At 54.9% G+C, this 27,902-nt stretch overlaps 1 protein-coding gene across 1 annotated transcript; it reads left to right on the top strand.

Annotated features, from left to right (window-relative positions):
- Positions 1 to 54: 54 nt before the first annotated feature.
- Positions 55 to 27,541, top strand: TTC21A (tetratricopeptide repeat domain 21A). Its single transcript, XM_081159852.1, has 29 exons — positions 55 to 194; positions 1,460 to 1,589; positions 2,401 to 2,511; positions 3,181 to 3,347; positions 3,842 to 3,964; positions 4,287 to 4,444; positions 7,238 to 7,322; positions 9,022 to 9,120; positions 10,079 to 10,271; positions 13,932 to 14,029; positions 14,166 to 14,366; positions 15,039 to 15,168; positions 16,992 to 17,149; positions 17,338 to 17,553; positions 18,032 to 18,270; positions 18,970 to 19,042; positions 19,134 to 19,244; positions 19,587 to 19,725; positions 19,912 to 20,015; positions 21,533 to 21,721; positions 22,933 to 23,043; positions 23,747 to 23,828; positions 24,666 to 24,816; positions 25,058 to 25,219; positions 25,354 to 25,546; positions 25,629 to 25,853; positions 26,150 to 26,270; positions 26,447 to 26,514; positions 26,615 to 27,541. The coding sequence occupies exons 1-29, from the start codon at positions 168 to 170 to the stop codon at positions 26,690 to 26,692; spliced, it is 3,942 nt and encodes a 1,313-aa protein (XP_081015978.1). The 5' UTR covers positions 55 to 167; the 3' UTR covers positions 26,693 to 27,541.
- The last annotated feature ends 361 nt before the right edge of the window (positions 27,542 to 27,902 follow it).

A 27,902-nucleotide genomic window follows, 5' to 3' on the forward strand; every position in this document is an offset into this window, starting at 1 on the left:
GACTCCCGCCCCGAGTCTGACGCTCTTAGCAACCGGCCGCGGCTCCGTCTCCAAGGACGCGCGCGCCTCGGACTTCCGGCTGCGAGAGGCGTGCCCGGGACCCAGATTCGGGAATCCGGCCCGCTCCGCCCCACCGGGCCCGGACGGCGAGCCGCGAGCGCCCCGGGATGGGCAGCAATGACTCTTCTCTTATGGTGCGTGGCCCGATCGCAGACCGGCCGCTTCCTTTGGGGCTCTCCGCCCGTGATCCGGTGACCCCGCGCCCCGCTTCTCTCCTGCCACCTCTGACCGTGCCTGCTGCCCCCTTTACCGGCCTTTCGCTGTCATCCGCCGCTACAGGGGGGACCTGGCTGCTTCTCGCTTCACTCTCTCAGGAGAGTGCATCCTCTCTGGTGCTCTCTCTGCGCACCCTGAGCCCCAAATCAACATCCCCACTCAGTCCTGTCCCCCAAGCTCCCCCAAACCAACGCACCCAAACCCATCTCCATCATCTTGCCATCATCTGCCCTTTCCTTGCCTGTGCCTCTCCTGTGCCCCCCACCTCAATAGATGGCACCACCATTTGATCCCCCAGCTTTAACTCTTCCTCCTACCCATCCCCTGATCCTATCTATCAGCAGGAAATGTCAGCTCCTAAATGTTCTCTGAGATCACTCACTCCTTTTATCTCTGAGCCCAGGATCACCACCATCTCTCCCCTGGGCACCTGTAACAGTCCCCGCCCAACTGGTTTCTCGGCTTCTGCTCTCTTCACCAGCAGTCCCCACTACCAAACTCCCCACCACACACAAAGCCACCAAAGTGGTTTTTGCAAAGACACACATCTGAATACATCCCTCTCCCCTGCGTAAAACCATTCCAACTGCTTCCTTTTACCCTCAGGATGATGTCTGGGCCCTTTCATATGGCCCACAAGGCTGTTAGAATCCAACCACATCTGTCTCCAACCCCAACACCCACAAACCTTAGGGGAAGTGAGACTCGCTTTGAAATCTCAGCCCCTGTTCCTGGGTGACCTTTGTCAAGCCCCAGTCTCCATGGCCTTCGGCCCTCTTAACTGGGAAGGATATGGAGAGGATACTGCAGAAGATAATGGATGTAAAGCCCTGGGTACAGTTTCCGGCAGGTGGTTAGCCCACAATAAGTTGTAACTAACTACTGATGTAATTATTCTTATTATTGGTCCCCTCTCTTTCCTCTTAGTTCCTTCCTAAGACAGCTTGAGTTGAACCAGAATCTGTGGATAATTCCAAAACAAAAACCTCCAAACTCCTTCTGGGGCGGAGGGAGGAGGGAGGGCAACTGCATGGAGTTGCTCCCGGGGCTGGTGAACAGGATAAGGCCCGAATGTTCTCTTTCTCTTTCCTTTAGAGCACTAGAGGAGGAGCAGGGAACGGGAGGGAGCGGCTCAGAACAGACACACAAAAGGGCTATTGCAACTGTGCCTTCCCTCCCACAGGCTGGGATCATTTACTATAGCCAGGAAAAGTACTTCCGCCATGTGCAGCAGGCCGCGGCCATGGGCCTGGAAAAATTCAGCAACGACCCCGTGCTGCAGTTCTTTAAAGCCTACGGACTCTTCAGGGAAGGTAAGGACTCATCAGTGTTGGCCTCCTGACCTGGGCACTAGCCCAGCACTAACACTGACTCCACCAGATGACCGCTTCTACCCCAGTCATGGAAACAGTCTTGTACTCAGTGCCTACGTCCCCAGGCTAGTCCACAGAAGCCCGTGCAATCCATATCTAGTTGACTTTGAGACCTCAGGGGGCTCACTACTGCTGCAATGCACCTCAGTTTCCCCATCTGGACGAGTGGGTGGAAAGATGACTGCATGATTATTGAGCTGATCCCAGGCTTGGAAGCTGAGAGCTAGGAGTGCAGGAAAGGAAGGAAGTAGTGGGTATGGTGCAGGAGCAGGCAGAGAGTGGGGCCCGTGCAGGTGCTGACTCACCGACATTCAGAAGGTGGTCCTGGGCTGGGGACGGGCTGAGCTGTCCATGGCCAACATCAGTGGGCATGGAGGGTTAAATGTAATCGTTGGCTCTTGAACAGCTAGCTGGAAATGCCCCACCGTCCTTCTTCAGAAGTGACCTGAGCCAAAAATCTCAGCCTCGCAGGTATCCCTGTGAGTACTCACGGGTACAGCCTCAGCTCCAAGCCCTCCAGCCCCTGGCAGTCTGGGCCATGGGGCCAGCAGACTTTCCAGGGAGCTTCAGTCTTCAGGGACCTCAGGCCATTGGGGAATTTTTGGACCAGTTAGTTCTCTGATTTTGGGTGAAGCCAGGGGGTGCCAAGCCTTGGGACAGCCCTAATAAGGGCCCCCATGTACCTTCCATGGAACCTCCTGCCCTTTGGGCTTAGAGCCCAAGAGCATAACCACGTGGTCTCTCTTGGCAGAGCGCATCCAAGATGCCATCAGCAACCTGGAGAGCCTCCGGAATCACCCAGACATGTCCCTGTGCTCCATCATGGCCCTCATTTACGCTCACAAGGGCTGTGAAACCATTGGTGAGTGCAGCTATGCTTAGCTGGGCCTGGCTCCACCAGGGAAAGATCGCCCCACTCCAGAGAGAGACACAGCCCCATGAGGGCTACAGAAGGAGGTGTGAGCCCTGGTGACTGCAGGTTCTACTGGCCCATGAGGAGTGGTTGCTGTTCCCCTCCCATGCAAGGCCCAAAGAAGACCCAGTTGAGTGGGAGCCATAGGCAGAGAGCATGACAGAGGGAGGGGTCGTCCTTCCAGATCCCAAGAGTTGGGGGGAGACACCCTCCTTTCTTTTGCCATGATGTTGTCAGGAAAAATCACCCTGATATAAGTAATTCTACTGCTAGTCTCCACTTCTCTAGAGAGGTTCCAAGAGACCACAGACTACTATTTCCCTACCCAAAATGAATTGTAGGCCTGAGGTGGAGGATTCGGGTCTGGTCTGTCTGCTCAGCATACTGCTGGGCACCGAGGAGAAACGATAAATCTCAGACAGACAGCCCAAGTCCATGCCTGGGAAGCTCTCGGGGCACCACAGGGGCCAGTGTTGCTGGTTTCTAGGCCCTGGGCTGGTGTGTCATCGGCTCCATGTGTTGAGGGAACCTCAGAGTGTCCAGAGGCAGCTGCCTGGGCCCTCAGTGTCCCCTGCAGGGCCAAGCACACCTCCTCTCCCTCCTCTCTCGGATTCACAGACCAAGAAGCGATTCAGGAGCTCGAGAGCAGCCTGAAGGAAATCCGCAAGACGGCCAGCGGGACTGCCCTGTACTACGCCGGCCTCTTCCTCTGGCTCATGGGCCGCCACGACAAGGCCAAGGAGTACATCGACCGCGTGCTGAGGCTCTCCAGCAGCTCCAGAGAGGTACTGGTGGGGGAAGCAGGTCCCAACACATCATAGCAGGGTGGCCGTTGCTCCTACGCAGGGCCACGGGACTGGGGGAGGGCCCCACCCCGCCACTAACAAGACACCTGAGCCCAGTGTAAAGTAAACAGGCAGTGACAAGACAGGTGAGAGTGCCTCAGTGAGAGGCTGTGGGGGTCACGGGGAGGGCCCAACCCCAGCCCCAGCCAGGAAGGTCAAGGAAGGCCTCCTAGGCTGTTTTAAAGACTAGTGGTAATTATCAGGGGAAAGGATTTGATTTGGGGGGCGTGTGCTGGGAAGGGCATTCCAGGCAAAGGGGCAGTCTTTCCCTGGCAGTGAGAGAGAGCAGGGCTGCCCTGGGATCTGCATGCAGCTGCGCCTGGCAGGGCCTCAGGTGTGCGGTGATGCCTCATGGGACATGAGGCAGGAGACACGGGCCGACTCAAGGCCGTGCAGGACCACGGGCCTTATTTTTCCCCTTGTTCTTATTCCAGGGCTATGTGCTGAGAGGCTGGGTGGACCTCACCTCAGACAAGCCCCACACTGTGAAGAAATCCATCAAGTACCTGGAACAAGGAATTCAGGACACCAAAGATGTGCTGGGGCTGATGGGAAAGGTGGGCAGTGTGGAGAGAGGGGTGGGAGTTGCCCTAACTGGGAAATGAATGGACCACTTCTGGAATTGGCAAGTGCCCAGGGACCCCAGCTCTCTCCCTAAGGGGCAGCCCTCACGTGGCCTCGCTGAAGCCCAGGCCTGCTCAGGGCTCACCCATTTCCCTGGAGCCCCTGCCCTGCCTACCCTGAGACCAAGACTGCTGTGGACCTGGGCTGGTCACTGCGTGCCCAGGTGTCAGGCTCTGCTCCTGTCCTGGTGGAGACACTGACAACCCCCCCACCTGCACGGGCCCCGATGGAGGCTCTTCTCTTCGGCTTCTACAGGCGACATACCACATGACGCAGCAGAACTACTCGGGAGCCCTGGAGGTCGTGAACCACATCACCGTCATCTCGGGGAGCTTCCTGCCCGCCTGGGTCCTAAAGATGAAGCTGTTCTTGGCTCGGCAGGACTGGGAGCAGACGGTTGAAACAGGATACAGGTGAGGGGCAAGGGGCAACCGTGCCACTAATATGTTCCCATCATACCAGGCGGGGAGATGGGAGATACTGTATATTTGGTGGAACAAGACAGAAGTAAAAATTGTCACTAGAGGAGTCGTGAGTACTGATAGCATCTTCTCAGGAGGGGAGGAGAGGGAGAGCACCTACCTGTCCTGGCAGGAAGCCAGCAGCTGTGGCCTGCCATGGACAAATCAAGAAATAGGCATCTCGTGAGGTATGAGCTTATTATTTAGAGGACAGATGGAGGGAACTACCCATAGAACCCAAAGCAGCAGGAGTTACAGGGCAAAAGCAGTCATCACTGCGGTGTGAGGGATAGGGGACTGTATTTCTTAATTTTTTTAAACTATGGCAATGGGCCCGGCCGGTGTGGTTGAGTGTCGACCCAGGAAGCAGGAGGTCACAGTTCGATTCCCCATCAGGCGCATGCCCGGGGTGCGGGCTTGATCCCCAGCAGGGGGCGTGCAGGAGGCAGCCGATCAATGACTCTCTCATCATTGATGTTTCCACCTCTCCCTTCCTCTTCCTTCCTCTCTCTGAAATAAAAAAATAAAATAAAATAAAACAATAAACAAACTATGGCTATAATTTACTTTAATAAAAACTTTAGGGGAAAAGGCCATTGGTGACTGAGAGAAGACTTTTAGTTTGGGGCTGGGCCCGACAACAAGACAGTGGAGGTTTCAGGAGTTACTGGGACTGTGGAAGCCCCACGCCAAGAGTAGGGTGGTCTGGAAGCACTTTCACTGTGAAGAGAGGGAAAGACCGCTTCAGGGGAGGCATATCTGATGGGACGTTTTCTGAGGATGGAATTTTCTAGAGAACTGAAACTTTTCTTTTTAACGCTATAACTGTTTTTATCAAGTAATAAATTCTATGATAATATACAGCGCAGCCCTGAAGAAAACAAAACACAAACAAGCCTCTTCCTTCGCTGTGAAGGGAGGGCGAGTCCTCCAGAGAGGAGTGCAATTTGCGCCTCCTAGAGAGGGGGCTGTTAGGAAATTGAAAGGGATCCCCCCCTGCCCAGCCTGCAGCGCCCCACAGGTGCAGTCGCTCAGCGGGCCCTCAGCGTCCCTCTCTTCGTTGACACCTGGCCAGCGTCCTTGGCAGGAGCTGGATCAACAGCTGGGTTTGGTGCCTTGGGCCTGGGCCAGCAGGCTACCTAGAGGCACCTGGCTGGAGGGCACACCCGCTGGTGCCCGCAGCCACTCGCCCGGGCCCTGCCGCCCGCACTCGCAGGGAGACAGGGTTTGCTGCCAGTGGCTTGAGCCTAACCCCCTGACACCTTCCTCCACGGAAGCCTCCCGGCCGCTGGTGTTCACAGAATTCTCCCACTTGTAAATCTCTGCTGCTTCTGGGTGCGTTTCTCTTGTCATCCCCCATATTATTTATTTATTCTCTCCTCTTATTTTTCTTCACCAGTGTTAAAATAATATGTCTCTTTTGTCTTATGAAAGAAGCAGCTTTGAATTTTGTTGATGCTATTATGTCTTTGTTTTCTAATTTATTCATTTCTGCTCTTTATTATTTCCTGCCGACTTCCTTTGGACTTATTCTGTTGTTTTTCTCTCTTTTAAAAAAAAAATGTGTTTGGTGTTTGGGGATTTTTTTATTGATTTCAGAGAGAGGAAGGGAGAGGGAGAGAGAGATTGAGCCCCCAACCTGGGCATGTGCCCTGACCCGGAATCGAACCATGACCTCCTGGTTCATAGGTCGATGTCCAACTACTGAGCCACGCTGGCCGGGCTTTCTCTAACTCTTGAGTTGGATGCCCGGCTCCTCCATTCTCAGTCCCTTAGGATATAATCATTTCATTCTATGGCTGGCCCTTGAGATTTTAGCAGTATCTACACATTTTTATGTGTAGTATTTTTAGTATCATTTGGTTCTAAGAACTTTCTGATATCCATTCTGATTCTTCAGACCATAAGTCATTTAAAAGTTGTTTTTAAAAAATTTCCAAATGTATGAGGTTCACAGTCCCTTCACAATCCTTGTAAATGGTTAGAACTCCTTGAATGTGGGCTCTGCGTAATCTCGTTGGAATTTTAAGTGTTAAGTAGCATGACCCTCTATTAAACAGAAGGCCATTCCCTGACCAGACTGAAAAATATGAAGTTTCCTATAAAGAAACAGAATATTGAAAAGCCCATAATAGGATCAGAAACTGCCTCCACAATGACACATGATGGGAACCAAGGTGTCCCTTCCGTCTTCCAGCCGCACCCACCTCTCTGTGCTCCCTCCACCCCAGACCCTGGTACCATGTTCACGTCTGTGTTAGTCGGGATTTGAATAGGCTTCTTTCACAAAGACACCCCAAAATACATGACTTAAATAACATAAAAGGTTGTTCCCCTCTTAGGGAAAAGTCTGGGTGGTGGTCCAGGGCTGTAGGGCCCCAGGCCCCCCCGTCTCGCTGCTCCGCCATCCCTAGGACGTCGCTCACGTGGTCCACACTGCAGCCAGCAGGATGGAGGGAAGCGGACATGGAAGGCACGCCTGAGGGCACCCCAGGGTATCACACTGGGCACTTGCACGTGCTTCCCGTTGGCCAGAACTTAATCACGTGGCCACACCTAAGCTGCAGGGGGAGGCTGGGAAGTGTAGTTTTTCTGGGTAGCCATGTGCCCCACCAATTTGGGAATTCAATTACTAAAAGAAGGGGAGAATGGATACTGGAAGACAATCAGAAGTTGCCGCTGCAGCACCATCCTAGCCTTGCCTAGGAACACTCTCCATTCGCGTGTCTCCCCTTCCTGTTTCAGAATCCTAGAAAAAGACGAAAGAAATATTGATGCCTGCCAAATTCTAGCCATGCATGAGCTTGCAAGAGAAGGAAACGTGACCATAGTAAGTTCTGAGCCTTGAAACAAACACAGCCAAGGAGGAACCCCTCATAGCACCTCCATCCCCATGGCTTCAGAGGGTGCGCCCTGGATCTCAGCCCCCCCCCCCCCCCCCCCCCGCACTCCCTGCCAAGGATTTCTGCTCTGGTTTGGTCTCTGGGCGACACAGGTCGAAAGGCAGGCAGTGAGGTTGACTCTGGTTCTGCCAGGTGTTCCCTGTGTGCACCTGGGCAAGTATCTCCACCTGGATAGGCCCCAGGATCCTCATTTGTAAAATGGAGATAATTCCACTCACTTTGTAAGGTTGTTATAAGGAATAAATGAGATGACAAGTGAGGGGACTTGGCACAGTGCCTGGTGCACTATAACAACTTGATCTATGTTAACTGATAGAGGTCCTGGTTGTATTTCAGATTTCAGGAAATGCCAGTTTTTTTGTTTTTTTGTTTGTTTGTTTGTTTTTAGGGAATGGTTGGAATTAATCAGATATTGACGAGGCACAACCTGGACCCAAACTTGCACCTAAGCCTTGTCGTTTTCCGAAGAAACCCAAAATTGCCCTCAAATGCACTCAGAAACACCTAGAATTCTTAATAAAAACCTCAATGTCCAGGCAGGTTCTTATTTTCAAAAAGTTTGTGTTTTCAGCCAAAAGCCTGCCTTTTGAATAAGTGCATTGCCTCTGTAGAGAGTATGTCGAAGCGAGTCTTCAAGAGGTCAAAGAGGTCATGGAAGGAGGGGGAAGCTTCTGGTTCCTCCTGCACAGCCCTGGGACTGTGGAATTTGTGGTGAGGCAGAGGAACAGCCTACAATTGGAACCAAGCACTGTCCCTGGGTAGGAATAAGAGAAACAGGCCTGTCCTCAGCTCCCCAAGACCCCAGGGCCCTGGGCAAGACCTCCTGGGGACTGGCTGGAGGGTTAGTTTCTAGGGCAGTTATCGAGTCTTGCCCCTCCTCTGCCCCCACCTCAAACCCTGGGATCTACCCTTCGCCCCGGCCCAGGCTGCCCAGCTCTGATCTTGCTTGCACTTATTGAGCAGAGTGGACCCCCCCAACCAGGGTTTCTCTCCTGGCTCGTCTTTGCAGCTGGGAACTGAGAACCCTGTACACCTGGGGAGGGAGTGGGCTGAGGAGTCAATGGGAAAGGACACAGGCATTGGATCAATCACCTAGTTGTCTGGGTGACCTCGGGGAAATTCCCTAACCTTTCTGAACCCTTCCTCTGCTGGGATAAAAAATCCAGATGGTTAACACTGACTTACAGGGCCATTGGGAGGATTCACTGGAATGACAGAGAGGCACCAGTGTGGTGACTCCATCACAGTGAAGCAGAGGTTCGGGGCCAGGGACCCATTCTGACCATCTGGTCCTGGACCAGCCCAGGTGGGCTGCAGTGTGGGCGCAGTGACAGCTGCCTCCAGGCTCTGCCTGGGTGGGTCAGAAAGGGCAGCTTCTCTTCACAAAGTCAAGGGGCAGTGCCAACTCCAGGTGGACAATGTCCCTGAAAGCTCCACCTAGGGGCTCTGAAGCAATGCCAATGCCTAGACCCCCACGTCCAGTTACATTGGGTCTCTGGGGCTGGCCCTCAGGTGTAGGTATGTGTAGGTTTCCCAGCTGATGGTAATGCACAGCCAGAGTTGAGAAACTCTTCCCAGCTCCCGTTTTACATATTGCCTCTGACATTGTCTGTTTCGTCCCTGCAGGCTGCCGATCACGTTAGAAATCTGATTAAGGCGCTAGAGACTAGAGAACCCCAAAATCCAAGCCTCCATCTTAAAAAAATTCTGGTGGTTAGCAGACTGGTAAGAAGGCTTTTTCCTGGTTTCTGAAGTACTGCTGTTCCTTAGGAGGAGCCCCATGGTCCCCCTGGAAGCTCCTGTGTACCCCGCCTCTCCTCTCTCTGGCTCAGACTTGGCCTCTCAGGCTGGTCACCCATGCCCCATGGCCCCTACCCGCCTCTGGCCAGTACCTGTATCATGTGGGCTCTGTCTCCTTGGCTCACGTGCCCCTCAGAGATGCTAAGAAGATCAGGGAGATAAGACTGGCAGCACTTTTAGAGTGGGAGGCGCCTCTTTGGGTTTCTGAGGGTGGCGGTCTAGCTGTTGCACAGCAGAGCCATGCCCAGCTCCGGCTTTGGGGTACTAGGCACCCAACTCCCATAATCTCTGTGGAAGTGAGCTGGGAAGGCTGGCCTGTCTAGAAGGCCTCTGTGACTTCAGGCAAGGTGCAAACAGGCCAGGCCTCCAAACAGCCTGCCTCTGTCAGGCCCATCAGCCCCAAAGCAGGATTTACTAGGACTTGCCCCAGGAACGGGGGCAGCTCTCGGGCCTCAGGGACCAGAACTGTGGGGTTGAACGCCACGGGGAGACCATCTCTCCCTTCGTGTCTGTGTCTGAGTCTATCCAACTCATTCTCTGCACTTGGTAGAGAACGTGGCTGCTCACAGGCTTTGGGACCACTTCCCATCAATGGGGCACAGGGATCTCTGTCACCCAGCTTCAACTTTTGAAAAACCTTGTGGTAACTCCTTGGACACGGGTTCCTGTGGCTGGAGGCAGGTTCCACTGAAGAGGCCAGTGCAAGGTTCTTTGGGAAGTGATCAGCTACACAGACTCAGCTACCTGGACATAGGGTGCCTCTTAGGCTCCCCTGGGCCCCACTCCAAGCCTGTCCAAATGTCCCCCAATTCTGACACGGCCTTGTTCAGACAGGCTGGACTGACCGGTCTCCCCATCCCGTGTGTCCACTCTTTCCTTGCAGTGTGGGAGGCACCAGGTGATTCTACGGCTGGTGTGTAACTTCATAGAGCGCACCTTCATGGCCGCGCCCGCCTGCGCCCGCATGGCCATAGAGCTGGGCTACTGCTTCATCCTGCAGGACCAGGTGAAAGAGGCGTCCATGTGGTACTCGGAGGCCATGAAACTGGACGAGAACAGTGTGGCCGCCTTGACAGGTCTTTGCAGGCTGGGCAGGGTGAGGGCTGGGAGGGCAGATGCTGGGAGGCAAGCGGGGTGGCCTTCCTGGGTCCGAAGGAGAGGTGTGGGGAAGCATTGTCCCCAGAGGGTGTGTGAGTTTAGGGGTACATTGTATGATGGGGTACCTTTCCGTGAATCTACAAGCATAGATGTAAGAGGCACAGGAATTCTCCAAAGTGTGTTTAAAGCCACTCTGACCTACATCAGACCTCCAGTGTCCACACTCTGACCCCCTGGACAGCCTGCCCTTTCTGCTTGGACAGCCCTGCCTCTGCTCAGGCCCCACAAGGCCAGTGTTGGAGGCAGTCCTCCCAGCACCCCCGCCCCAAAGCCTCTAGCCTCACCTCTGTGGACCCTCCCCCCACAGGCCCCTGAGCTGAATGGCCACCAGTAATTCTGAGAGTTTTACTTCCCTGTCTGTCCAGGTGCTTCTCCCCTCCCCCTTTATATAAATGTCAAATGAATTTTCCAGAGCCTAATTTTCATTTTGCACATTTTAAATATATCTATACATTTAAATATATCTTTATTGACTTCAGAGAGAGGAAGGGAGAGGGAGACAGAGAGAAACATCAGTGATGAGAGGGTTGTCACTGATCGGATGCCTCCTGCACGCTCCCGACTGGAGATCGAGCCCACAACCCGGGCGTGTGCCCTGACCGGGAATCGGACCGCGGTCTCCTGGATCCTAGGTTGATGCTCAACCACTGAGCCACACCCAGCTGGGCTTTTAAAATATTTTTTTATTGATTTTTTTAGAGAAAGAGAAAGGGCGAGGGAGAGAGAAACATCCATCATCTGCCTCCTGCGCTCGCCCTACTGGGGATCAAGCCAGCAGCCCGGGCATGTACCCTGACCAGGAATCGAACCAGTGACCTCTCAGTGCCCGGGACAACGCTCAACCAACTGAGCCACACCAGCCAGGGCTTCACACATTTTTTAAAAGCCCTCCAATCCAGGTCCCTGGTGAATTCTGAACCAGCAGTGTTTCGTTTTGGGCGAGGAAGCCGCACCATCCAGTGCTCAAGGCAGGCCTGCCTCTTTCCCTGGCTCTGAGGAACTGTGTCTTTTGGGACAAGTCACTTCTCTCTCCACTCCAGGCTCCTCGTTGGTGCCACACAATTGTCAGAGCGGCCGGTCTTCATTTCCCCTTCAGCACGCCAGGCTGACTCCTCGGCCCAGGCCTCTTCCTAACCCCCAGATCCCATGGAAATGATGGAAGACATTTTAAAAAGATAAATGCAGCCATAGAAATGAGGAAAGGCGCTGCCGGTGGACCAGAAACTTTGAGAACGTCAGAGAGAAGCTGTAAAGCAGAGAGCCTCAGATGCATAGACACTCCTGCAAGTCTGGAAACCCGCGAGCCAGTGCGGGCAGAGCGGCCCAGCTCCCCCCAGAGAGCTCCAGGGAAAACACAAACGGAAAACCCAAGCTCGGGGGCACCGGAGGCTGGCAGCAGGATACGCCATGGGGCAGCCAGCGAGAGAGCGGGAGGATTGCTGACGACCAGGGATGGGATCAGGGGGCTCCGGAGGGAGCAGAGCAGACCCCTCCCCCGGCCACCCCCACCCCTGTGATTTCCCAACACCACAGGGACAGGAAGGACCCAAAGACGTGGCTGCTGGACACATGGGCAAAATCCCCTGAAACCTTCCTCCAGCACGCTGAGTCCTTCCCCATTTCCTCACCCAAGGGAGAGCCCCGGCCGTTAGGCCAGAGGGAAGTCCGCGGGGCAGCCCCACGCGCGCCAGCCCAGGCCGAGCCCACGCGCGCAGCCGGGAGTCACCGCCTTATCTGGCCCGGCTGAGAAAATCGGTCACCTTAACAATTTGGGAAATCTGCCCAGCTGCGCGTTCCCATTAGTCTAGTCCCTTTGTCAATCTCCTGGCAGTTTGAATGAGGGGCCAAGCGGGACGTGCGAGGCCGTGGCCGGATACAGAGAAGACTTGCCCCCACATAACACCTCCAGAGCTGGCTGGCTCCAGAGGCTAGGACGTCAATAAGTAAAGAACATGCTACCGTGAAAAAAATACAGAGAACCAGAAAGAGTTGAAGAGCCTGGCCGATGTGGCTCAGTGGTTGAGCGTCGACCTATGAACCAAGAAGCTTTGATTCCTGATCAGGGCACATGCCCAGGTTGTGGGGTCGATCCTCAGTGGGGGGCATGCAGGAGGCATAACTCTCTCATCATTGATGTTTCTATCTCTCTCTCCCTCTCCTTTCCTCTCTCTGAAATCAATAATTTTTTTAAAAAAGAGTTCTTGAAAATTAAAAATGTGATTGCAAAGTAAAAATTTCCATGGATGAGCCCAGTAGCAGGACGGATATCACTGAGAACCAAGATGGTGATTAGGAAGACAGTTAGGAATAAATACACCAGAGTGGCCAGGAAACACCTCTAAAAGAGTGGTAGAAACAGAAGGGATCTGTCCTCCCAAATTCAAAACATATCACAAAACAACAGCAGTGAAGCCAGCTTGAGGCCAATGCTGAAATAAATGAAAGAGATAAAATGGGACAGAAACCGGTCTTCTGATAAAGATGACACTTCAAACCAATAGAATTTCAAGGACTCATGGTTTGATACCTGGCTGTCCAGCAAGAAAAAACTAAAGGCAGCTCCCCATCTCACACCGTACTCAAAAATAAATTCCAAATGAATTAAGCATTTAAACATAAAAATTGAATTGAATTTGGGTTCCCTGGGAGATTCTAAGCATGAATGACAAACTCCGAAACTTTGAAGGAAAATATTTTACTGATTTGTAAACATTTAAACATGTAAACATTTAAAACTAATGGATGGCAAAAGACACTAAAAATAGTTACAAGGTAAATGATAAACTAATAGAAAATGTTTGCTACAGAGAGTTAATAATCTTAATATTTGAAGAGGAAAATAAAAATCACCCCCAAAGAAAAACAGGAAAAAGCTGTGAACAGAAAATTCATAGTAGAAAAGACAGTAACAATATGAAAAGATGTTCATTCTTCCTAATAATCAAAAACATGAATTAAGGCATGTTGGAATTCACTTTTTAGACTGCGAGGTGGTGAGGAAAGGATGCTTTCAAGTTCTTGGCAGTGATATCAGTGCAAATATCTCTGGAGGACAAGCCGGCCTTACCTGCCAGCGTTTTAGACATGCATGTTCTCTGACCCATCGACTCCACTTCGGGAATTGGAACACACACAAAATGCTCGCCACCGCCTTGCAATATTTATTCATTGAAAACAAACCCAGTGGGAGACGAGGTGTCCTTCAACAGGGCAATAGTTAAACCAGTGGTTACACCCACAGAGGAATGTTATGTCTTCATTAAAGAGAATGGGGCAGATTTGTATGAGCTGATGGGAAAGTATGTGTTTGCATTAATAACCCGATTCGTTACTGCTGGTTACCTCTGGAGAGAGGCACTGTGAAAGCCAGAGCACGAGCTGGGGATGTTTTTCTACATTGCCTTAGGATTTTAATTCTCTCCCATGAGCATGTATCACTCTTTACGTTTACAAAGATGTTGGAAAAGGTCCCCCACCTTGAGACCCTTCCTTCCGTGGTCCCACCAAGCTCCTTGGCCTGCTGGGCTGCTTGCTGCACTTCCCCGCTGGCTCCTCACTGTGTTCTGTTCTGCTCCCAGGGGTCATCTGGTGTCAGATCCTAGAGGGCCACCTGGAGGAGGCTGAGCACCAGCTGGAATTCCTGAAGGAGGTGCAGCAGTCCCTGGGGAAGTCTGAGGTCAGAGCTCCCTGGGGCCATGGGTTGTTCCAGGAGGGTGTCCCCCCCATCCTCCCACCCCCAATCTCCAGGAGAGAGCAGCCACGATGGCCCAGACCCCTGCTTCACCATCGTCTCCCTGGGGCTGCCTCCACAGGTGCTGGTTTTCCTCCAAGCCCTTCTGGCCTCCAAGAAGCGCAAGGGGGAGCAGGAGGTGACGGCGCTGCTGAGGGAGGCGGCGGAGCTGCACTTCTCCAGTATGCAGGGCCTGCCCCTGGGCTCCGAGTACTTTGAACAGCTGGACCCCCTCTTCCTGGTCTGCATCGCCGGGGAGTACTTGCTGTTCTGCCCCAAGCAGGTTAGCGGAAGGCGCGTCTTCAGGGCGGGGTCTGGCGCACGGATTCGGACAGAGGCAGGGACCTCCCCCGGCCCTTCACCAGGAGACTCCAAGCTCCAGGGGGTTGGGGAGCCCAGTGCTTTTCAGACTCCACCTGCAGCATGCACGCAGATCACCTGGGAGTTGTTCCAGTGCAGGTACTGATTCGGTGGGAGAAACCCTGCATCTGGAACAAGCCCCCAGGTTCTGCCAGTGCGGCTGGTCCAGGGAGGGCCCCAGCCCGTGCCCCGGCCTTTATCCTTGAGAAGAACTGAGTTCCCTTTTTCCAGAAGTCTTCTAAGAAGTATGTTAGTCTACTCGTTGGTCCTGCTTTCCCAGCTGGTCAAGATTCCTTGTGAGCAAGGATCGCATCTGACACACCCAGTATCCCTCATGCCTCGTCGTGAGTCACCCCACAAATGTTTGCTGAGTGCACTGCCATGTGCCGGACACCAAGCTAGGTCCTGGGAACACGCACGGACGAAACAAAGTCTCCATTCCTGGAGCTATGCTCTTGCACTAGATAGTACAGAGCAGATAATATGTGTGGAGGGAAGTTTCTTTGCTGAGAGAGCTTTCTCTGAGAGCTCCAGGAGTCTCTCTGAGAATGGGGCAAGCTTCACAGCCAGACCCTCCCCCCCCACGTCCTTACAGCCCCGGTCACCAGGCCAGATCGTGTCTCCACTTCTTAAACAAGTCGCTGTGATCCTGGGTCCTGTAGTGAAGGCAGCACCGGCTCTGATCGACCCCCTGTATGTGATGGCTCAGGTCAAATATCTCTCAGGTGAGCCTGTGGGTCCTGGTGGCCAAGTGGGGACTTGCATCCTCCCACATCCGTTCATCTATTCAGACACCTGGCAGGACTTCTGCCCCGAGTTAGTGTCCATGGGACCCCTGCCTGGTATACTTTATGCACACTCACACACACGCTCACACACACACACACCAGGCCTGCCCATTCGTTCCTTCCAGCCTCCAGTCTCCCGTCTCCCAGAAACCTGCCTGACCTCCCTCACCAGCAGGGGTCTCTCCCACCAGGCCTTTTGCTGATGGTTTGGCCCATGCTGGGTAGTAGTCACTGAGCCTCCCTTACGGGCAGGCACTGCTCTGATACTAGGACACAGCAGCAATCAAACAGGCAGAAGCTTCCCCATGGAGTCTGCATTCCAGTAAAGATACATCAGCTAAGCTGGAGCAAGGGGTAGAGGGGACTGTGGCAGGGTTGCAGCTTTTAGCAGGTGGTCAGGAAGGCCTCGTGGGGAGGTGACACCCTGTGCCATTAGTCTCTCAGAGCCTCTGGGTGGCCAGAGTGGCTTCCTTCTCCCATCTCAAGGCCCAGATCCTGGAGAGAGGGGAAGAAGGAGAGAACCCTTGTGGGTGCCCCCTTGTCCTCTCTCTCCCTCCCCCTCTCTCCCTGCCACCTTTCACCCCCGCTGCCTGAAAGCCAAGCTGACCTCTGTTGTCCGGGGGCTTCCAAAGGATCCAGAATGCCATGGGGGTGTGTCTTCCGGTGCTGCGTCCTATGGGTGGCACTCTGCCGCGGGCTCCCCCGTCTTCATCCTCAGTCCTCCCCAGTGTTCATCTGGGTACCAGGTTTACCCACAGCTTCAAGGTCTCCTGGGTACCAGGCGAGGGCAGGAGCGCTCCCCCAGGGGTGCTGGCAGCTGCCAGCAGGTTTAGGGCCAAAGCAAGGTCTCCAGCTGCTTGTGTTGCCATGGCGACATCTTCGCATTTCTGCAGCACCAGGGAAGGAGCAGGGAGTTCGGGGCCTAGGAGCAGGTGTGCCGCACCCACCAGTGATGCGGTGGAGGGCCCTGCTGCTAAGGGGCCTGGCTGCCCGCGCATGTTTTGCACCCAGCTTCTGGTGACCCCCGAGCTCACGTTTTCAATTTTTGTTTTCCCTGGAGTGGGAACAATTAAGGAACCTGGCTGCTGAAGGAGGAGGGCTCTCCTCCCAGTTCACTGCACCCCACCTCTAGGATGCCACTGCCACCGCTAAGGGCCAGCCTGGCTTCAGGGAGGTCTCTGAGCCCCACATGCCAGGGCATTCAGAGCTCCGCCTCAGGAGCTGGAGGGCCCCGGTGTAAATGCTGACTTTGTCCCATGCAAGCTCCATGACTTATATCACTGGAGTCCCAGCCTTCCACCTAAAACACAGGGATAGTAATACCAACCTTGCAGGGCTGGGCAAACATTAAACCAGCCTTTCTCTGAAGTGCTCTGTGTGGGTTGGGCATTGAGCAGGGGCTTCGTAAGTTGTGGCGAGTATAGCCACCATTATTATTAGGTTTCGTTCTGTTCTTAGGTGTGGGAATCAAGACTTAAATGTTTCCTGGAGCTTCCAGATGGAGCAGTAACATGGCGTAGCTGCCTCCCTGAGGGTGACAGAGAGAAAGGATGTGTCACGCTGAGGTTTGGGTTTCACGAAAACTGTGTAGTTTTCATTTTAGGAGGAAGCCTCTGAGTGAAGCAGAGCAGAACTGGGTAAAATGCCCACCTTGGGTACATCTGGGTAACAGGACATGTGAAAGTCATTCTGCTTTTACACACTGGGTCCCCAGAGTCCCCGAGGCTCCCCGGATGCAGTGGTCTGTTTGGTATTTCCAGGGGAGTTGGAGAATGCCCAGAGCACCGTGCAGCGCTGCCTAGAGCTGGACCCCACCTCTGTGGACGCCCACCTCCTCATGGCCCAGATCTACCTGGCTCAGAGCAACTTTGCCATGTGCTCCCACTGCTTAGAGCTGGGCGTCAGCCACAACTTCCAGGTAGGAGTCCTCTGTGCCCGTCACCCACTCAGCACCCCAAAGCCCAGCTGGCTGCGGTCCCCACTTGCTTTGGGAGAGAGGGCCCCGGAGCTCCCTGCATCCCTCAGATCATGCTGCTGGCCCAAAGGGGGGGGCAGGCTCCGTGGGCTCCCGTGGTGCTATGAACCCCACCCTCTGCTCTGCTCCAGGTCCGAGACCACCCCCTCTACCACTTCATCAAGGCCAGGGCCCTCAACAAGTCTGGGGACTATCCAGAAGCCATCAAGACACTGAAAATGATCATCAAGTTACCAACTCTGAAGACGGAGGAAGGCAAGAAGCTCCGCGGGCCCTCCATGCGGCCCAGCGAGCGGGTGTCGGTCTTGCTGGAACTGGCCGATGCCCTCCGGATGAACGGGGAGCTGGTAAGGAAGGCCATGCTCCTCTTCCTTGGGCCTGGGGCTCAGCCTGGGCACCGGACCTTTCAATTCTGGCTAATATTTACTCGGGCAGTTATTCGAGCCTTTATTTGAGAGCACATCTCTCCTGCCTAAAAAGGCCTCAGTGGCTCCCATGGCCCTCAAGATAAAGTCTCAACCTGACTGGGACCTGCCCTATCTGTCCCCTGCCTATGTCACTGTCCTCATTAGCATCTCAAGGAGGAGGGGCCCTGGACACCAAAGTGATCTCTTTTCTTTCTGCCACTGAAGCCCCTCCACAGGTGGAGGTGGGTCAGCCTGTGCTTGGCCTCCATGTAGCAGGACTGCTCTCCGTGTTTCATTTCTCTCCCGGGCCAGGTTGGGAAGGGTGATTGCTTTCAGTTTCCCAGAAGAGATTTTAGGTGTCAGGCCACCTGTGGCTGGCTGCGGCAAATGGAGGGTCTGTTGGGTTCCCATGTCTTAGCACGAGGCCACCAAGGTCATGCAAGATGCCATCAATGAGTTCAGCGGCACGCCGGAGGAGATCCGCATCACCATCGCCAACGTGGACTTGGCCCTGAGTAAGGGGAACGTGGACATGGCGCTGAGCATGCTCAGGAACATCACGCCCAAGCAGTCCTGCTACATGGAAGCCAAGGAGAAAATGGCCAGCATCTACCTGCAGACCCGCAAGGACATCGGCCTCTACATCGGATGCTACCGGTGAGCTGCCAGCACAGCACCCACAGCCTCCTCTCCAGCAGCACTGACGAAAGTATGAAATGTCCCGTGGGCTAGAATTTGAGCCTGGTAGGTCAGCCAGGCTGGCTCGTTGCTGAGTCCTAAGGACACCGAACTGAATCAGCCCTGAGCCCTGCCTCCACCCCCTTGTATGGCTCACATTCTGGGGGAACTGTGGGAACACCCCAAGGAGGTCTCTCTATGGTATGACATTGGGACCCAGAGGGTACCTTCCCAGTCCCTTTCCTCAGGCAAAACTCCATCTAGGCAATTCAGGTGAGAGGAGAGTGCTGGTTTGGGGATAGAGGCGACTATCCCAATGGCAGTGGGAAACCGTAAACAGTGGGGTGACACGGTCAGATTGGAGTTCTAGAGAGCAGTGTGGCTGCCTCATAGAGAGGGGTCTGGAGGGCTGAGTGGAGGCCAGAGGAATGGGTGAAGGCTCTGGCCATGATCTGGGTGACACATGAGGAGAGCCTGAACTAAGGTAGCTAGCACAATGCCTCATCACATTGGGATTTCAATGGGTATTGGATGGATGGATGGATGGATGGATGGATGAATGAATGAGTGATTGAATGACTGAATGTCAACCAGAGTGAGTGGAAAGAAGAGAAGGAGATGGACTCAGGAATTTGAAAGATGCACAAGTCTGAGATCAGCTTTGGGTTCCTTTTGCAGGGAGCTCTGTGAACATCTGCCTGGCCCCCACACCAGCCTGCTACTGGGTGATGCTTTCATGAACATTCAGGAGGTGAGCAAGGGCCTCATGGCCTTGCCAGTGGCCCCCCAATCTCACTTCTCCAGTGGGAGAGAAGAGAGACCTCTGACACTTTCCCCACCAGCCGGAGAAGGCCCTGGAGGTCTATGACGAGGCCTATAGAAAGAACCCACACGACGCCTCCCTGGTCAGCAGAATCGGGCAAGCTTACGTGAAGACTCACCAGTACACCAAGGTCAGGCTGGGCTGGGTGGGGAGAGGAGGGGAGGGCCGGCCCAGCAGGGAAGATAGGGGAGGGTGCATGGGTGGGAGGAAGGGTTTGGCTGGGAGGGGGAGTGCCTGAGTTTCCTCCTAACTCTCTGCTGAATGGGGTGCCGAGGGGGGAACTCAGCAACTCTCCACTGCTCCCCACCGGCTCTGGTTGAAGCTTGAGCCCTGCCAGCCAGGAGGGCCTCTTCAACTTAGGCTTCCGTGTTCTGGAGGGGCCCACAGGTGTGGTGGCTGCTGAGGGGAACCCAGCGTGAGGCGCTCCAGTGTAAAACCAGACCTGATGCCAATATTTCCTGTTTGCACTAAGGCAATTAATTATTACGAGGCCGCCCAGAAGATTAGTGGACAGGACTTTCTGTGCTGTGATCTGGCCGAACTGCTCCTGAGGTTAAAGAAGTTCAACAAAGCAGAAAAGGTTTTGAAGCAGGCGCTGGAACATGACGTAGGTGAGGCAGCATTCGAACTCACTACCCTCGCACTGGGGGCAGGTGCATTGCCCCCCACCCCGTTCTCTCTTCTCTTGCAGACCGGTGCAGGGACCAGGCACCAGCTGAGGTCCTGAACCCAGCCCCCCTCCCCATCCCCAGCCTCCCAAAGGGCAGACAACACAAATTTGCGTTTCCATGTTGCAGCTACAGACATCCCATCCATGATGAATGATGTCAAGTGCTTGCTTTTGCTGGCAAAGGTGTACAAGAGCCATAAGAAAGAAGACGTGCTGGAAACCCTGAACAAGGTAACTGACGAGTAGGTACAAGCTCCTTAATCTGCTGTTTTCTGATGGGGCTGAGAAGGAAGAATAGGACGAAAGGTTTGGACGTCTCCAGGCTTGGTCCTCAGAAGAGGACTTGGTTACACCTCTGAGCTCCACCTCCCATTTACTCCCCTCCCCCCCTTTGCTCATTGATGGATGGTGCACCCAAGTGCTCTAAGCCTGGCTGGGCTGGGCTGGGCTGGGCTGGGCTGGGCTGGGCTGGGCTGGGCTGGGCCGGACTGGAGAAGGCAGGGAGCAGGATAACGCCTTTGTCCTCAAGGGTGCTGGTGGTGACGATGATAAACGATGCCTGTAGCTCTATGCTGGATTCTGTACTAGGCTTTTTGCTTTCTTATTTAATTCTCACAGTAGCCCTTAGAAAAGAGCACTGGGACGTTGCTATTTAACAGATAAGGCTCGAAGAGATTAAGAAATGTGCCCAGTCACACTGCTAGTAAGTGGTGGAGCTGAGATTTGAACCAAAGTATGGCCGGTCCCAGCCCATGTTCTTTCCCCACTGGGCTGCCCCAGATGGGACAGCTCCTGGCTATTCCCGCCTTGCCTTCCTCACTCTGCCCAAGGATGTGGCCTGGCGCTTGTTCCCGGGGTGCATTCTGTAGTAGTAGAGGGAGAGCCCACTCTGACTGCGTGATTTATTCCATTGTTTGCCATAGGGGTCCCATTCCTCTGTTTGGCCCCCAGGGAGCCCAGTGCTGATGTGTGCCCTCTTCCTGAAACTTAACCCTGGCATCATTTCCCCTTGCCCCGATATGCTCTCTAGTTACTCCCTTGGTCATTGCACGTCATGGACATTTGTGGGGGCTGCCTCACATTCCCAGCAGGGCAATATTCAGAACAAACACATCCATCAAAACATGGCTCGTGCCTGGCCAGGCGTGGCTCAGCAGTTGAGCGTCGACCTAGGATCCAGGAGATCAGGGTTCGATTCCTGGTCAGGGCACATGCCCGGGTTGTGGGCTCGACCAATGACTCTCTCATCATTGATGTTTCTATCTCTCTCTCTCCCTCTCCTTTCCTCTCTCTGAAATCAATAAAGGTTGTTTTTTTTTTTAAAAAAAGAATTAAAAAAAATAAAATAAATTTTAAAAATTTAAAAAACCCACAAAAACAAAAAAAACCCATGGCTTACATTGAATACCTACTGTGTGCTTGTTCTAGCCTGCAGGAGGGCCTCAGCAAATTTGACACAGTAAGTGCCAAGGTGTGATGGAAACAGGTAAACAAGTCGAGTACAATAGAGTGTTTTGTTTGAGTGCCTTTGCTCAGCTCCTGCCCCAGAGGGAATGCCAGCTGCCTCCTAAGCACTCAGCCAGTGGCCTCGCGTGTCCAGAGTGACCCAGATTTGCTCAAGGGCACTTAAGATGCCCTTTCTAGTGCTGCAGGCCCTGACATAAGAGCTGGGGACTTCCTGTGAATTGGCCTGAGGTCTGGCTCATCAGCCTCCAGGTTTCTGACCCTGAGTTTACTGGTTTCCCAAGGCCCTGGACCTCCAGTCTCGGATACTGAAGCGCGTTCCGCTGGAGCAACCGGAGATGATCCCCTCCCAGAAGCAGCTGGCAGCCTCCATCTGCGTCCGGTTTGGGGAGCACTATCTGGCAGAGAAGGAGTATGCCAAGGCAGTGCGGTCTTACAAGGATGCCCTCTCCTACTGGCCCACTGACAACGAGGTGGGGTCCTCAAAGCCAGACCCTGCTCCTTCTCTTAGGGCACGATGCCCTGCCGAGCTCCCTGACCCGGCCGCAGGCTAGTTCCTTCTCTGCACCTCCCTGAGGAGCTCAGGTGTAAGGGGCATGGGACCCCTGATGTGAGGAGGAGCCTGCTTTAGCTGACGCCCAGGCCTCCCCCACCACAGCCCTTGGAGCAAGGCTGGGGAGCCCCACTTTGATGGCCAGTCATGGAGGGTGGAGTGGGGGAGACATTACTGAAAGTCATGTTGGTCTGGTGTCTTCAGGTCCCCCTTGGAGGTGGGGAGACAATGAGAGTGTGACTGCCAGGGACTCTGGGCATGAAGCCCAGGCTAAGTTTCCAAGGAGGTTTAGAGTCTTGAGGGAGGTAGGGCTCCAGTTAGGGAATGGTGGCTGGAGTTCACCCTAAGAGAGTAAATGAAGCCCTAGCCAGTTGGGCTCAGTAGTTAGAGAGTCGGCCTGTGGAATGAAGGGTCCCGGGTTCGATTCAGGCCAAAGGCACGAACCTCAGCTGCAGGCTCTATCCCCAGCACCTGTCGTCGGGGCATGTGTGGGAAGCAACCAATCAGTGACACGTCGGTGTTTCTCTCTCTCTCTCCCCCTTCCGCTCTTTCTGAAAAGCAATGGAAAAAGTATCCTTGGGTGAGGGGGAGAAAAAAAGAGAGAGTAAATGAAAAGCTTCATGACAGACCCATTCATTCATTGAACGTGCTCAACTCACAGATTTCTAATACATGCCAGGTGCTATGCTTGGCCCTGGAGACACAGTGGGACAAGACATAGTCCCTGTGCACAGACTGTCCTCAGGCAAGGGGCTGTGGACAAGTACACGTGCAGTTCTAATACCACGAGATCCGTGCCTGTGTGTGGGTCAGGACACTACGGGAACTTGGAAGAAGGGCACCTGTCCCAGAGTCTGGGGCACAGAGGGCTTCCCAGAGAAGGTGAGGTCGGAGTTAAAGCTGAGGGATGAGTGCGAGTTAATCAGCCCCCGGCTCCGAGAGGGTAGTTAGTGAAACGCGTGGCGTGGCTGGAGTATTGGTGGGAGAGGAGGCGGGCCAGTTCTCCCAGGGAACTTGGGACTTATTTTGGAGGCAGAGCTGATAGAGCTGGGGTATGAGAGAGCGAGGCATCCTCCCCGGAGTTGTCCCATGATGTCCCTCGTTCGTTTATTACTTCCTGCCTTGTTCCAGGTGGTGATGGAACTGGCACGGATCTCTCTGCTCCAGGGGCACCTGGACTTGTGCGAGCAGCACTGTGCCATTCTCCTAGAGACTGAGAAGAACCACGAGACCGCCTGCGTGGTACAAGGCCCCGCCGGTCCCGGTCCCCGTCCTTCCCAGGCTCTCCACAACCACATGCAGGCCTCTTTCTAGCCCCATAACCTCCAATGCCTGGCTAACCCAGCCCCGAGGCCTGTGCAGCAGAGGAGACTCTCGGGGCCTGCTGTCCTTCAGACTGGAGGGTGGGCTGGCAGCAGGGGGCAGCATCTGCCTCCTGGGACAACCCCGGGGCGGCAGGGAGGTGGATTCACTTCAGGGGAAACCACACCCGCAGCTGGTGAAGGCAAGGGTGGGACCAATTCCTGGGAATTGGGGAAGTGTGTGGGAAAAGCCCCACCACCCCAGTCCCACTTATCCCTATCACCCAGGCCACCTCCAGGGCCACCCCAGCAGAGGAGGGGAGCCCCCATTCTACCTCCACTGCCTGGAGCTAGCAGTTCTCAGACACGGGTGAAGGGGCTGGCTCTGCTAGCTGGCAAAAGATCCCACTGGTGTCCAGCCCTGGCCTTCCCTCCCCACTTCCATCCTCACCCCAGGGCTACCCCACCCACTTCCCCCAGGCAGCCCCACCTTCTGGGCTCAGCTTCTCCCAGTGCCCAGGGAGGCTCATCTTCCTTCCCTCTTTCCCCCCTCCCCTCAGCCTCCCCCACCCACCCCCACCCCCACCCCCACGCCCATGCAAGCTGCTGGCAGGAATTCTAGAGCTCCGTGTGTTTTCTGATAGATGATGGCTGACCTGATGTTTAGAAAACAGAAGTACGAAGCTGCCATCAATCTCTACCACCAAGTCCTGGAGAAAGTGCCAGGTAGCTGCCTGCATGGAGCCTGCCCACTGAGGCTGCCTCTGTCAGCTCCCAACCAAGCAAGCGCTGCTCTCCCCAGAAGGGTGGGCCCCCTCCCCTCCTTCCTGACCGGGCAGAGGAAGCCCCTTCCTCTCTGATTGTTCCCAGAGAGGCAGGAAACTGATAAAGCCCCGATGGAACGTGCTGGTCCTTCCCGAGTCCAAGGGGCCAGTTCCAGGTCTCAGGCAGGGCAGTGCTTGGCACCGGACCCAGGACAGCCTGTCTGTCCCTAAGTCACAGACACTGGGGATCAACATAAGTCCCCTTCTGAGGTCACAGCCACCTGGAAGTGGCTAGAACTTCTCCCCTGGTATGTAGCTCCATTGCCTCTCACTACGGCTCGTACCCCTCCCCCCCTCCTGGCTGGAGAAGGCGCCAGACACAGCAGGCCCACAGCGGTCTGCCCGGAGGCCCAGCAGATCATAGCTGTTAGGAGTGTGGGTCCTGGAGCCAGAATGTCTAGGTCTGAATCCTGGCCTTCCACTTGTCAGCTTGTGTAACCTTTGGCAGATTTCTCAGCTTCTTTGTGTCTCATTTCTTCATCTGTAAAATGGGAACAATAAGAGTAACTGCTTCGTTGTGTGGTTAATATACAGGTGAAACACTTAATGCCGGGGGTCAGTGTAACTGTTAGCTGCTCTTATTACTACATCTAAGCATCATTATCGCTATTCTCTCAACACTGGAGACCAGTGGAGACACTGAAGCTGCTGGAATGTCCCTGCTCAGCCCAGATAGGGGAGGTGTCTCCTGGTCCTCCCTGCTTTTCCCAGCCTGGAGATCTCCACTCTCTTATTTTAGACAATTTTTCTGTACTGAATAAACTCATTGATCTGCTACGAAGAAGTGGGAAACTCGAAGACGCCCCTGCCTTCTTTGAATCGGCCAAGAAGTTGTCCAGCCGAGTGCCTTTGGAGCCGGGGTTCAACTACTGCACAGGCATCTACTGCTGGTGAGTGGGGGGCAGGTGTGCCGGGCAGGTAAGGGCCGGAGGCTTTCTCCCTCACAGGCTCGCTGGCTGGACCTTTGCCCAGCACGGGGAAGCAGAAATTCAGCTTCCAGAGCGGAGAGCGGGGAGACCAGCGATCCAGCCCCTGCTCTGTGCAGACGTGGGGTGGCCCCTGTGTGTCCCCACACTCCCCAGGTCTCTGTTTTTCCCATCTTATCTTTGGTGTTTCTCTCCTCCACTGCAGGCACATAGGGCAGGCCAATGAAGCTCTGAGGTTCCTAAACAAAGCTCGCAAGGACAGCACTTGGGGCCAGAGCGCCACCTACTACATGGTGCAAATCTGTCTGAACCCAGACAACGAGATAGTGGGAGGAGAGGCTTTCCACAGCCTTGTGGCCGAGAGCAAGTAAGGCCTGGCTGGCCCCCGGGGGCAGGGGCGGGACCCCGGGAAAGGCGGGGAGAGCCTGCGGCCTCTGGGTCCAGACGCGATGAGGGCCATGCGGGCAGGTGGGCGGCCTCAGGCTCACGGGATGCCCGCAGCTCCCCCGGCAGGAAGGAGTCAGAGCAGCAGGGCGTGCGCACCGCCGAGAAGCTGCTGCGGGAGTTCTACCCGCACACGGCCTGGGGCCAGACCCAGCTGCGGCTGCTGCAGGGCCTCTGCCTGCTGGCCACCAGGGAGAAGGCGAACGTGGAGGCCGCGCTGGGCACCTTCATCGAGATGGCGCAGGCTGAGGTGCGCCGGCCGGCCGGGCGGGGGGCAGGCGGGAGAGGGCGGGGATCCCAGCGCAGATGTCCGCTTCCCACCCCGCGCGCAGAAGGACAGCGTCCCCGCGCTGCTGGCCATGGCGCAGGCCTACATGCTGCTGAAGCAGGTCCCCAAGGCGCGCACGCAGCTGAAGCGTCTGGCCAAGGCCCCGTGGGTGCTGGCCGAGGCCGAGGACCTGGAGAAGAGCTGGCTCCTGCTGGCCGACATCTACTGCCAGGGCGGCAAGTTCGACCTGGCCTCCGAGCTGCTGCGGCGCTGCTTGCAGTACAACAAGGCGAGGGGCGCAGCGCCCTGGGGGGCTGGGGGGGGCCGGCCAAGGGGGACACCCAGGCTGGAGAAGACGCGGGATAGGAGCGGGACGGGAGCGGGGAGCACAGCGGGGGCACAGCAGGAAGAGGCATACAAGGCCGGGCAGCCAAGGGGGAACATGCGACGGGGGAGAGTTGGGCAGGGTTCACGTGTCCAGGGGCGTGCAGGGGTCGCCTAGGCCGGGAGGGGCTGTGGGTGCCCGGGCGCTGGGACCCGATGCGGCTTCCCATCCGCCGAGGCTCTGACTGGCTTTCTCTGCAGTCCTGCTGTAAAGCCTACGAGTACATGGGCTTCATCATGGAGAAAGAGCAGTCCTACACGGATGCAGCCAGCAACTACGAGCTGGCCTGGAAGTACAGCCATTATGCCAACCCTGCTGTCGGTAAGGCGGCCGGTCTGGGCACACGTGGGTGGGGGAGGGAGTTGGCAGCAGGACCGCCACCCTGGCCCCTGGCCCCGGGCCTCAGGGCCTGTATTCCGGCCCATTGTTGGAACCAGAGGGGTACTCAGGTCATCAGGGTGCTACCCACCGTTTGTCTTCTCTCTGCCCTTGGATAGGCTTCAAACTAGCTTTCAACTACTTGAAGGGCAAGAGATTCGTGGAGGCCATCGAAGTCTGCCACAATGTAAGCCCCCAGCACCGGCGGGGAGGGCTCGGTGCACTGGCCTGGTATAGTGGCAGGGAGCCCGCCTGATGTTTTCACGCTCTTTCTCTCTCTGTCCAAGGTCCTCGGGGAGCACCCCAACTACCCCAAAATCAGAGAAGAAATTCTGGAAAAGGCCCAAGGGTCTCTGAGGCCCTAGCTGTGGTCAGTGGGAGCCAGGTTGGGTGGAAGCCATCAACCTATGGAAACTTCACGGAAGGGGTGGGATGCAGGTCAATGGAGAAGAGATTCAGAAAATGACATATTCTTCCTCATTTCTATATGGTGTGATTTGTTTGAACAGTGGCCTCCTCTGTTCCAAGGGGCATCCCAAAGCTTTATGTTTTTAAGGCACAAGAAGCAGTTTTGCTCTAGGGAACAAGGACATCAAGCGGCTTAGCTTCTGCTGGGTTCATTGGGCACCTTCCTATGGGCCCCACTTTTATCCCAGATTCTGGGAGGGGACGGAAGGGAACAAAGAGGTGGTTAAAAAGTACCCTACAGCTATTTTTAAGTGGTTATGTTAGCCCTGTAAATGCCTCTCCTCTCCTGTCTGGTCCCCTGAGTCCTGGAGCTAAAGAACCAAGGCCCCCCCCCCCCCGTGGTGCTCACTGTGTGCTCCCTGGCAGGGGGACCAGACAGGAGGCCCAGCGGCGCAAGGTCCCCATAGCCGTGATGTGCGTGGGAGAGAACACCATCCTGCAGGCTGCAAGGGTCGTCGGCCCACTCTGTCCCACGCATCCTGTCTCCTCCTCCCCGGGTCTTCAGCTGGCCTCTGCTGGTCCTCACTGGTTTGGGAGAAACTTGATTACCCTTGCCCAGTACAGGGAAATACGCCCCAAGAAAAAATAGTTCCCACTTCAGCTTCTGTGAAAGACACCGACCAACTCGTTCATTCTCCAGAAACCCTTCAACACCTAAAGGGACAAATGCAGTGATCCCTACTTAGACGAATATTGTTCACTGTAACTGGCAAGAGGGCGATAAAGGTCACCTTTGCTGTGCTCGCAATGCCTCTCTTCCTGTTTATCAGGATGGCAATAATGGGCCAGCCTGACCTCAGAGGGAAGGAACTCTGAACGGGGAGTCAGGAGGTCTAGAGTGTCCGTGTGTGACCTTCCTAAGACCCTTCCTTCCCCTCTCTTGGTTTCAGGTCTCCATCTGTGGCAGGAAATTAGAACTGGATCTGTGTGTTCCCAAATCATGGTACAAATCCCTGCCAATGCTATTTAGCAAACATTTAACAATTTTATATAACTGTGTGTTTAAATATTTTTATATAATGAGAAAAACAGCACAACAAACCCATGAATCCGTGGGTGGTGTTCTGTAGGATGGCTCTAACTTTTAAGCATATTGATGCCATTGAT

Source organism: Miniopterus schreibersii, assembly GCF_964146895.1.
Source record: "Miniopterus schreibersii genome assembly, chromosome: 15".
In the NCBI taxonomy this organism is placed as follows: Eukaryota; Metazoa; Chordata; class Mammalia; order Chiroptera; family Miniopteridae; genus Miniopterus; species Miniopterus schreibersii.